Below are 11,867 nucleotides of genomic sequence, written 5' to 3'. Positions count from 1 at the left end.
GGAGTTTTGAAAATTGAACTTGAAAATTCAAGTTTTGAAGATTAAAGTTTTGAAAATTAAACTTGAAAATTGGAGTTTTGAAAATTAAATTTTGACATATGGATGAAAGATAAAAGAGATGACAAGTGACCTTTAGGTGGTGCACTAGAGAGTGGCTGGCCATGCAAGGGTGGGGTCTAAGGTGCAATTGGGACTACACTGTTGGTAGTGATGGTGTTGCTATTGACTTTCTAGTGTTGGGTGAAAGAACAAGTACACTTTGGAAAAAAAAAAAAAATCATGGTCCTTTCAATATTCTGAAGTTGAAGAGGTCACATGCCATGCGAAGTGGCACCTTTGATGCAGCTCACTAGAAACTCTATATTGGATAATGGGGTGGCATTCCTCAAGTTGTAAACTCTCGAAGGGAGTTGAAACTTTGGTGAGAGAGACTTAACATTATCGGATGAGAATGGCAAAATCTGTTTCAAATATGGACAACCCTTTCCCATCCTCAAGGCATGTCCCAAGTCTTTCTTGGTTGATGGGTAGAACTCCAGTGTGTTGCTGAAACTTCTCCATAATGTCCTCGTTTTCAGAACCACCAAATTCAAAGTCTTGATCCTTGTTTGGATTGCTCAGTTCAGTTTCTTCAAAGTCGTGACCATCCACATGTCTTGCTTCCACCTAAGTTCTTCCTTTCACTTTGTGACTGCAAACCGAGCAAAAGCCAAATCTAGCTTGCATAGGAGGCACGAGAATTACATGAGCTAGGGAAGCATCATGATCTTCGATGTATTCGAGTTTCAGACTTCTCAAAGGATCACAAGCAGACATGATTTTGCTCAAAGGAGCCAAAACATCTAATTAGCTTGGAGAATATCCATAGCTCTAAGTATAGAAAAGACACTAACCATGCTGTTGGAACATGACTTTGATTGCCATTGTCATAATGAAGAGACATATGCTGGAATTGGTTTGAACTAGAATTGTCATTTAAACTTTCTTCAAGTGAATCGAGTGGTGAAGAAGGTGGCCATGCATGCGGGCTGCATGCCCATAGGAAAGAATGGGAAGGGGTTTATGCGGGCTGCATGCCCAAGTCTCCTGAACTGTCACTCATCTTTAATGCAAGATACGCTTAACAAGATATTCCCAAATCTTCTCAGTGTGCTTGACGCATCCCCGATATTTAAAGTCATAAATTGAGGCGACATCCGCCGCTTGAATACCCTCCTGACAACCGCCACCTGGCACCAAAAATGTCATGATTGCTTTGCCACCCTATGAGCCGCAATCATGACGATGGGACCCGCTAGCACAGCGGGGCCATACTTTCCGACTCATATATAAACTTTAAGGAGACTTTCAGGAAGGTAAGCATCATTGACGAAAATCACAGAGCAACACTCCCAGAGGAAAACTCTATTTTCCAACAACTTCTAAAAGACTAACTTAATCATCGGAGAGTGTGTCCGGACAACCCATCCTGACATCTTTTTGCAGGAGGAAGGAGGAATTACTACTACGCGTTGATCGAGATTCCATTGCTGGTGACTACTATTGTAGCAGGGGAATTTTGCCATCAACATTGGCGCTGTCTATGGGAAGATCATTTTCTTCTCGGTAAATCCTATACCTTCCAACTGTAAAGATGACTTCACCCTCAAGGAGTCGTTCTTCCGCCAGAGATGACGAAGGTTACTTCGAGTAGCGGGACAACATGGAAAGATGACAACGAGAAAACGAACGGAAGATGCAAATTTGCTCCAAGAAACAAGGAAACTTAGGGAAGAAAACAATGTCTTGAGGATCCAAGGCTCTTCCCAACATCAGCACTATCAGCGGAGGCAAGATCCCTGTCACAACCAGAAAGCCCCATTCCTCCGAGAGGCGAGCCCAACCCTCGGGGCGCATGAGGCATGGCCTAATGAAACCTCGATGCACGCTCACCATGTCCGACGAGACGAAAGTTCAGGCTCTACTCGAGTCTCATCCAAGCGACAACGTGAGAAAAGGCCCCAAATATCTAACGCAATGCGCACACGTCTAGGACCCCAAACACCCTACAAAAACAGGCCTCATGCCACCATATCACTGGAGGCACACTTCGAGCCTTCAAGCTCGCCTACTTTACAGGGACATGCCGCCCGCCCACCCGTGGTAGGGGTTGGTAAAGATCCCTCGTACACAACCCCTCCGGGCTCTATCAAAAGGCGTCTGGACGACATGCTCTCCACGCCTTTCAGTCCTCGCATTATTAAATATGAACCCCCACGAGGGTTAATCGTCCCGAAATTCTCCATGTATGATGGATCTAACGATCCTTTCGATCACATAATGCATTATCGGCAACTCATGACCCTAGACATAGGGAATGATAGGCTGTTATGCAAGGTTTTCCCAGCAAGCCTACAAGGCCAGGCTCTCTTATGGTTTCACCGACTGCCCGCGAACTCGATTGACAATCTCCGGGATCTGTCCGAGGTCTTCGTGGGGCAGTACTTATGCTCAGCCAAGCATAAGCAAAATATCAGCACCTTACAGAACATCAAAATGCAAGAAAATGAATCTTTGAGAGAGTTCGTAAAGCGCTTCGGACAAGCTATCTTACAAGTAGAATCATATAGCATGGATGCAGTCCTTCAAATTTTTAAACGGAACATATGCCCAAGGACCCCCTTTTTTGAGTCCCTCGCCAAAAAACCTCCTACATCCATGGACAATTTATTCCGGTGTGCGAATAAATACTCCATGCTAGAGGATGACGTCTGAGCCACTACACAGCAGGTCCTGGTAGCTGGCCAAGCCGCGAGAAGCGAAGCCACCAGAAGCTTCAAAGCACCCAACCATCCTGGGTTGTCCAACATGGGGCAAGATGAGCGGCGCCCGCCACTCATTCGAACACCTCTCACCAAGTCATACGAAAAACTGCTTCCTATAATCCGCGATCTGCCCGGCTTCAGATGGCCAGTACCAATAAGATCGAACCCCTTAGAAAGGGACCGCAACAAAAGATGTGATTACCATAAAGATCATGGGCACACCACTGAAACGTGTAGAAGCCTCCATTACATGATGAAGGATCTCCTAAAGGGGGACACTTGAAACAGTACGTCTGAAGAGTGCCTAAAGGTGAAGGATCTTCCCATGGTCGAGGCCCACGCGCCCCAGCGGCTCCTATTAGGGTAGTAATCAACTACATACACGGAGGACCCTTGGGTGACGAGTACAACTCCAAAAGGAAAAGGTAGAGACCATTGCGAGCAGCCACGGTTCGGGAGCACGTAAGCTCCATTCAACCGGGATTAGCCAGTGGGGGCATCCACCCCATAGACGGAACCATTGTTTTCCCTGCTATGGATCCAACCCGAGTGCTGCAGCCACATCGAGATGCTCTCATCCTAACATTAAGGGTTGGAGACTTCGATGTGAAAAGAATCCTGGTTGACCCAGGTAGCTCCGCGGACTTGTTGTAGGTGGCGGTCATCAAACAAATGGGTTTCATACCCTCCAGCCTGGAGAATCCCTGAAGAATCCTGTCCAGATTCAATGGTTCTTCCACAACCTCACTTGGGGATGTAACACTGCTGGTTCAAGCCGGGCCAGTCATTCTAAACGTTCTATTTTCTGTGGTTGAGGATTTATCCCCTTTCAATGCCATCTTGGGACGCATGTGGTTGCACAGAATAAAAGTCGTTCCATCCACATACCATCAAATGGTCAGCTTCATCACCTAAGATGGGCAAATTGATCTTTACGGAAGCCAGCCCGCTGCCCAGCAATGTTATCAAATCGCTCACGAGGCCAGACCCAACGCCGACCGCGAGCACTCCCCCAAAGAAGCAAATGCTTTTGACCAATAGCAGCTACAGCACCCGGAAGACAAAGATCCCCCGGCAGCAGACCCACTGGAAGCTATCCAGATATTAGAGGGAGGTGAATGCTTCATGTACGTCAGTACCCTCCTACCGCTAGCCGAAAGATTCGAGCTTCAAAAGGTGCTCTAACAAAATCGCGATATCTCTGCTTGGCCCCACTCGGACATGCCTGGAATACTTCAGTAGCCCAGATGGTACTAGGAGGGCAACGTCCTAAGCCTTAAGGCCTACAGGACCCAAGTTCGAATCCTGGGAAGGCCACTCTGGTCCTGGCCCATTCCGGCTGTGATGCCCCCGTCTGGCACAGTTCGGTGGTACGACTGGCCAGAGCAAAAAATACTAGCCCAGATGGTACCAGGAGGGTAACGTCCTAAGCCTTAAGGCATACAGACCCAAGTTCGAATCCTGGGAAGGCCACTTTAGTCCTGGCCCATTTCGGTTGTGATGCCCCCGTCTGGCACAGTTCGGTGGTACGGCTGGCCAGAGCCAAAAATACTAGCCCAGATGGTACTAGGAGGGCAACGTCCTAAGCCTTAAGGCCTACAAGACCCAAGTTCGAATCTTGGGGAGGCCACTCTGATCCTGGCCCATTCCGGCTGTGATGTCCCTGTCTGGCACAGTTCGGTGGTACGGCTGGCCAGAGCCAAAAATAAAAACAAATGACGTCCCAACATCATACGGAACAGATGCCATCATCCCAACTGAAGTGGGTATGCCTACAGCCCGGACTGCCGTCCAGGTCAAAGAAATGAAGATGACGAGCTTGCAAGGCACTTGGATTGGGCGGATGAGGCTAGAGAGACAGCATCCATCTGGATAGCCGCATATCAACAAAAGGTAGCTGCATATTACAACAGGAAGGTGCGACCTCGGATTTTCAAGGAAGGGTCATTGGTGCTTAGAAAAATCTTTGAAAACACGGCTGAGAAATGAGTCGGAAAATTTCAGGCCAATTGGGAAGGTCCTTATGTGGTATCAAAAGCCAACGAAAATGGATCGTACCATTTGCAAACCTTAAATGGAACCCCTCTACTCCGCCCTTGGAATGTAGCCAATCTAAAGCAATACTACCAATGAAAGAGAAATTTTGTAAAGGTAGCATTTTTATCTCGCCTTTTCTGACCGGGCCAGACATGCGATATAAAAGGGGGCATTGTGGGATCCTCCCTAAAAAATGCCATGTGGCTCTCTCTCCCTTGCACACGCAGACGGTCCTCCTTGCGACGCGCGACATAACTTATTCCACCCGGGGAAAAATTCTGTCTGGCTGACGTTCCACCTTCTTCGGATATTTCACATCCGGCGTCTGACGCCGGATGGGAGAGAAGGGCGATTCAACTTTCCCGGTCAGACATGTCCGGATCCTCTGATAGCGCTTACCCGGAGTGCATCTGCAGCCGACAATTCAGATTCCCCGAACAGCTTGGCTCGTCAAACACTAGCGATTCGCCGGATCCATTTCCGCCCACAATCAAAAAGCAAACTCCGATAATACTGACGACCAAGTCTCCTGAACTGTCACTCATCTTTAATGCAAGATACGCTCAACAACATATTCCCAAATCTTCTTAATGTGCCTGATGCATCCCCGATATTTAAAGTCATTAATTGAGGCGACATCAGCCGCCTGAATACCCTCTTGACAGCCACCACCTGGCACCAGAAATGTCATGATTGCTTTGCCACCCTATGAGCCGCAATCATGACGATGGGACCCGCTAGCACAATGGGGCCATACTTTCTGACTCATATATAAACTCTAAGGAGACTCTCAGGAAGGTAAGCATCCTTGACGAAAATCACGGAGCAACACTCCCAGAGGAAAACTCTATTTTCCAACAACTTCCAAAAGACTAACTTAATCATCGGAGGGTGTGTTCGAACAACCCATCCGGACATCTTTTGGCAGGAGGAAGGAGGAATTACTACTACGCGTTGATCGAGATTCTGTTGCTGGTGACTACTATTGTAGTAGGGGAATTTTGCCATCAACAAACCCCATCAATCTTGTCGATTATTCAGATGCCATTAAGAGAACCAAAAACTAGGAGTTTTTATCAGCAAATACACCCAGACGTTGAATGAACTCAGAATGTTCATTGAAAATTTTCATATAGTCTCCGAAAAGGCTACCGAATTCGGATTTCCTTATCCACATGCCCAATAGCTACATACTTAAAATCACCTAGCCATGACAAGCATTACTACCCTCACATCTAGATATCTGTCAAATGCTCTCATAGCCTTCTTAGCATGCTAAAATAATCCAGTGACATTCTTTCACCTTCCCTTCCATTAATATCTTTGTCCCTTTTTCAGCTTCTCAAGCCTTATCACCTAAACGAACCTTAACTGCTCTCAACATTCATGAGCTGAGATATACTTCTAGCCATATCCATGACCCATTTTGAGCATTCTCACAATTTGACGAGCATACTATAACCCTTTACACCCACAGACTGAAAAATATTGTCTCGACAATTCCTTACTCCCTTAGGTAGAGATGTGAAACTTGATGCACACCACGAACGAGTACCAAAAACAAAGAAAGATAGAAAAATAGAGTACAAATGATAGGAACAAAATGAACCAGTAAAAGCCACGTTTCATGTTTCAATCAACGGGCTTAGATGCAGGGGAGTGAGCCAAAATGAACTTCAACCGAAAATCAAGACATGATTGCAAGCATCTCATATGGAATCCCAAAACAGAACCAATGAAATAGGTTAAAAATCAAGCATAAAATGCATGCAAACAAACTCAGATTCAACAAGAATATGCAAAAGCTTCCAATGCTCATATTCAAGCATCAAAATAAAATCCCTGCATATATAGAAAACATAATGGAACTGTATGAAAACGAAAGAATAGACAGTTTATAGAAATCATACCTATGTTATTCTCTTCCTGACTTCTCCCTCCCTCCTATTTTTCCTCCTTTTAAAACCAGTTTTTCCTTCCTGTAGTTCTCTCTCTCTCGAATCCCTTTCTCATGACACTCTAGTTCCTTTCCTCTTCTAAGACCCCCTCATAGCAGGTAGTCACTCCGTTTTTTTTTTTAGCTCTCTTGACACCCAACTCACCCCATTGTTCTTGCTTCTCGTCCAGGCCTCCACTAGCTCTATTGCTTACCCTCTACTCCACTGGTCCCTATTTAGAAAGTGTCTTCATCTTAACCACCACCATGGCAAGGTAGCAGTGTCCTTAGTCATGCGTCCCATGCAGCTTGCTCACTCGTAGAGGCCGTCCCCCACTCCCCAAAATGAAAATACCCAACTCACCTTCCGGTGGTCATCAAGTGGTGGAAAAAAAATAAATTAGCCAAGCTAATGCCCCGTAAAATGCAATAAATAATGGAAATTAAAAAAAAGTCCCTTGGTCTAAAAGATGGGTCTACATTTTTATTTTTTTACTGTGTTATCTTATTGCTAGGATAATATTAGATATCATACATGTACCCATCACAATATGAAGAAATAAAAATTTAAATGGGAGGAAGGTGAAAAGAAAAAATCAAGATAACAACAAAAATGTAAAAATAAATTTATATATATATATATATATATATATATATATATATATATATATAATATGACATATTTTGATATTTTTTCTTAAAAATCTAAACTAAAAATTGATATTATTATATAAAATAATATACATTATAAATATTGTCAAAATATTAAATCGAGTTCAAGTTAGACTTGGATTGTCCAAATTGGGTTGATGTCGGGTTGAAATAATCTAACCTAAGCCTAATCCAAATGTTGAAAATAATTGCTAAAACTTATTCAAACATTGAGTTTGGTTCATGAAATCCACCCAACTTACACTCCTATTGAAGGATGGTGAAAAAGATAGCATACCAAATTGAAGGATAGTACCTAAGCCTAATCCAAATGTTGAAAATAATTGCTCAAACTTATTTAGACATTGAGTTTGGTTCGTGAAATCCACCCAACTTACACTCCTATTGAAGGATGGTGGAAAAGATAGCATATCAAATTGAAGGATAGTGGTGCATATAATGACATTAATGGTTGGTCACAAATATAGAAAAAGATAGATGCTTTGTAATAATCGAAGTCATTACAAAAAAATATATATATAGTAGGGAAAATTGTGAATATAAATGGAAGAAAATATGGAAAAAAAAAGTGTAAACATAGGAATATTCTATATAAAAAAATTAATTGCTTAATTATTTAAAATATGTAATAATAATAATAATAAAAATAAAAGGTATTTATAAAGAGAAATATGGAAAGAGATGGTTTAGAGAAATATAAAAATAAAGGAATAAATAAACAAATTATTTAAAATTCTTGTAAAAGAGATGGGAGGGAGCTTTATAAAGACCAATACCTAGGGCTTGATAAGGGGTTTTCGGTTTTTAGGGCTTCAATAAGGGATTTTAATCTATACTAGTGAAAGACGATAATCTTTGAAAAACAAAGACAATAATCTTCAATATTCTTTGAATTCCTATTTTTATTTATTATCACTTCATTACAAGAATAACTATGGGTCATCATTTTCTCTGTTTTGTTTAGAAATAATAGACAATTTTTCATATTAAAGGGCACTCATTCCCTTAACTATTGAGTTAGAAAGACAAAAGAGTGGTAAGAGCGGATTATAAGGTTATATAGTTCAAGATTGCAACAACGATCAAGTTGTAAGAGTTGAAGTTATAGATTAGGAATTTCATGTTACAACAAATCAACTCTTCTTATCAACCACCACCTCAATCTTACTCATCTTCCTTATCACCATGTCTACCATCAAGTTGACATCATGACGTGGATTACTATTATTTGTTTTTCATTTCTATTTTGAACAATACTCAAATAATACTTGAACAATGTTAGTTTCAAATATGGTTTACATTAATGAAACAAAGCTTTTGATGCATCCTTAATTTATATAATTATTATATTTTTAGGTTATTAAAAGTTTGATTTACATAATAGCATCTTTATTTGAAAATGTTGAATATCATAACAATTTATATAAGTTTCATTTAAAAGATAACAAAAATATTATATTTACTATTTAGAGAGGAAATTCTTTCATCCAAGGACGAATAATTTTCATTATTTTCATCTTCCAAAGAGATGAAATTGTTTTGTACCCTAAACAGTATTAACTTTTAAGATGAAATAATGTTGTATCCAAATATAAGCTAAAAAATTTTGAGATAAAAATTTTTTGTTACCGAAATTATATATCGATGTTTCGGTACATAAATACTTCATACCTAAATGTAAGTTGAAATATTTGGAAACAATATTATCTTGTTGTAGAAAGTATGTGTCAATGTTTTGAGGATAAAAATAATTCGTCTTAATATATAAAGTAACATTTAGAGGCAAAATAATTTTAATAATTTATTTGAACTTATATTTACTTTTATTTTTATGAATTAGACATTTATAACTTCCTATAGAAGTTTTTAAAATATGATCCTTAGCTTTATTTCTCAAATACCATCATCTAACACACTCTTTGTCCTTTTCATATTTATTTGGCAAAAATATTTCTTGAAAATGATTTATTTTTTAAAAAAATATTAAAATAATACAACATCTCCAAGAGGGTAATTCAAGTCAAACATGGGGTAATTTCAAAAAACCATTCCTAAAATTTAATTTCAAGTCAAACACACCCCCTTTTGGGCAAAAGGGCATAGTACATAAAAGTCTAGTGAGGATTCAGGCAATTTAGTTGACCAAATTTGGTCTATTTTATGAAACTGCTTTCCAACTCAACACCATTTCATTCATACATCAGAGTGATAAACCAAAGGTTGATAATAAATTTGTGATCTCCATTTTTCCACAACTCTTTGAGAATCAACCAATGAATAATAATACATCACATAAGACTAGAAACGAAGAACTTCAGACCTCCAGTATTTAGCCTTCTCAAATCCATTGATGCAGTTTTCATAATCCTCAATTGTTCTGTCAATCTCTTCCTGGGTGTTCATCACAAAGGGGCCTAACTGCACCACAGGCTCCCCCAAGGGCTCACCCCCAACCAAAACGAATCTGAGGGGCTTCAGGGACTTGTTCCATGCTTCCAGCCCATCACCTGAGCCTAGAAGGAGCAGGTGGTGGGCTGTTGTGGGAAGATTTTTTGGGTTCCCAAACACCCCTTCACCTTCCAAGACATACACAAACGCGTTCCATTTTATGGGTATGGGCTGCTGCAGCTGAGCTCCTGGACTCAGAGTGAAGTCCAGATACATGGTGGGGGTCTTTGTGTATACTGGTGATTTTTTCCCCAAGGCCTCCCCTGCTATGACCCTCACCTTGATCCCGTCTTTTGTAGCTTCTGCGATGTTCTTACTCTCTATTTCTTGGTACCTCGGCTCGATCCTGTGATCAAGGTCAAATTCTACATCACTGAGGAATATTCTTATGGGAAAAGTTCTGAAATTACGTTTAAGAGCACTCTACTCACATCTTATTTTTGGAGGAGAGGTTGATCCACAACTGCAGACCCTTTTGGACACCGGTGGCTGCAGGCATTTCTGAGTGAACGATCCCTCTTCCTGCGGTCATCCACTGTAAATCACCTGCCTCTATTGACCCCTTGTGCCCTTCAAAATCTTCATGTTGAACAGCTCCCTGTCCATTCAAACAAACGTATATATTTTTTTCAATTATGATCAAATGTATTCCCTGTTCCATGGATTCATCACTGGAAAAACTTGACAAGTTGGCATGGCTCACTGTTTGAAAACTTCAAAAATATTACATGGATTGGGACAGTTGAAGAAGTCTTTGTTTAATAATTTTTTTTTTTTAACTAAATAATGGTATTTTATTTTGAGGTTCAGAGTCTTAGGTGAAGAGTATTCAACAACAAACTAAAGTAGGAAGTTTCTTGTCGCATGAAAAAACCAAACACAGCCAACTGTCATGTTCATCTCTAAGGGGATTATTTCATTGAGACATGTGAAAAGGAAAATATTATCATTTTTTTCTTTGTTCTGTTTGGTTGCCGAGAAATAAGTTCTAATAAATAAAGGAATCACCAACTGCACGTACCTGTAACATGTAGGTAACTGTCTCAAAACCTGAAAAGAAAAAGACAAAAGAAAAACAGAGGAATGAGAATCAACCCAATTTCGGTCTCTCATTATGCAGAGTAAAATTTTCTCAGGAAAAAGACAAGGTTGAGAGAGAAAGTGCCAAAAACAAACCTCTGTGGGGGTGATCAGGAAACCCAGCAGGAGCAGAAACTGCAGAAGTCCAAGAAATCAAAACTCTCAGTAATCAAAGAAACAAACAAAAGCAAGCACAAGCCACTGAATATCATTCAGAAAACGGGGGAAAACAGGGCAACCCACCTGAGAATTCATCCAAAACAAGAAAAGGATCGAAGTATTTCAGCTCAAACCTGAAAAAAATCAAAACACCCATTTAACCAAACAACTCAAACTTCCCCAATCTCCAAACAGAAACCATTTTTTATCTCTTAATTCTTACCTTCCTATGCTTCTCCTGACAATGGCTCCAGCTCCTTCATGCTGAGGCCTAGCCAAGAATTTTCTCACCACAAGGCGAGGCTCACTGAACCCATTGGAAATCTGTGTTTCAGGCATTTTTGTAAACCAGTTTTCGACTTGATTGTAGATTGCAGAAGGAGAGATATTTGCATGTATATATAGAGGAAAAGAGATCTGATTGGAAGGTCAAAAGGCCGGCCGAGTGGAGAGATGGCTTGAGGTCCAGGTCATTTGCTAACGTCAGCAAAGCGTGGTGATGATGCTGTTATGCGGAGTGATATCGTGGCCGTACAATTGGGGTCACGCGGCCAATCATGGACCATAGGTTTGAATCATTTGTCTCTGGTGAATCTGATGCCTATGCATCCTAGGTGAGGTAGGCACCTCGATTTCAGTGGGCCCACTACAGCTATTGGTCACATCACATTTTAATGTAAGAGAAAGAAAAAAAGACAAAATAATAAATAAATTATTATTATTCTCAACAT

The 11,867-nt window shown here is 41.0% G+C and overlaps 2 protein-coding genes across 2 annotated transcripts; one reads left to right on the top strand and one right to left on the bottom strand.

Moving 5' to 3' along the window:
* The first annotated feature begins 2,016 nt into the window (after positions 1–2,016).
* Positions 2,017–2,754, top strand: LOC132253328 (uncharacterized). Its single transcript, XM_059735111.1, has one exon. It carries the CDS (start codon positions 2,017–2,019, stop codon positions 2,752–2,754), a length of 738 nt encoding a protein of 245 aa, XP_059591094.1.
* Positions 2,755–9,574: 6,820 nt separating this feature from the next.
* On the bottom strand, positions 9,575–11,528 carry LOC100241784 (pirin-like protein). The gene is made up of 6 exons (XM_002275373.4): positions 11,360–11,528; positions 11,221–11,270; positions 11,074–11,112; positions 10,919–10,947; positions 10,329–10,495; positions 9,575–10,243 (listed from the first exon to the last, which is right to left on the bottom strand). The coding sequence occupies exons 1-6, from the start codon at positions 11,473–11,475 to the stop codon at positions 9,748–9,750; spliced, it is 897 nt and encodes a 298-aa protein (XP_002275409.1). The 5' UTR covers positions 11,476–11,528; the 3' UTR covers positions 9,575–9,747.
* Positions 11,529–11,867: the final 339 nt, after the last annotated feature.

Source organism: Vitis vinifera, chromosome 19, assembly GCF_030704535.1.
Source record: "Vitis vinifera cultivar Pinot Noir 40024 chromosome 19, ASM3070453v1".
Lineage (NCBI taxonomy): Eukaryota > Viridiplantae > Streptophyta > Magnoliopsida > Vitales > Vitaceae > Vitis > Vitis vinifera.
Note: the sequence above shows the minus strand (reverse complement) of the source record. Positions and strands in the feature narration are given on the sequence as shown.

Bases quoted from the DNA above. Each gene is read 5' to 3' on its own strand.
- LOC132253328 (XM_059735111.1), top strand. From the start codon at position 2,017: ATGCGCACACGTCTAGGACCCCAAACACCCTACAAAAACAGGCCTCAT.
- LOC100241784 (XM_002275373.4), bottom strand. From the start codon at position 11,475: ATGCCTGAAACACAGATTTCCAATGGGTTCAGTGAGCCTCGCCTTGTG. The intron at 11,113-11,220 runs GTGGGTTGCCCT...GGACTTCTGCAG, and splicing joins TGTTTTGGATGAATTCTCAG to TTTCTGCTCCTGCTGGGTTT. The intron at 10,948-11,073 runs GTTTGTTTTTGG...TTTTCTTTTCAG, and splicing joins TCCTGATCACCCCCACAGAG to GTTTTGAGACAGTTACCTAC.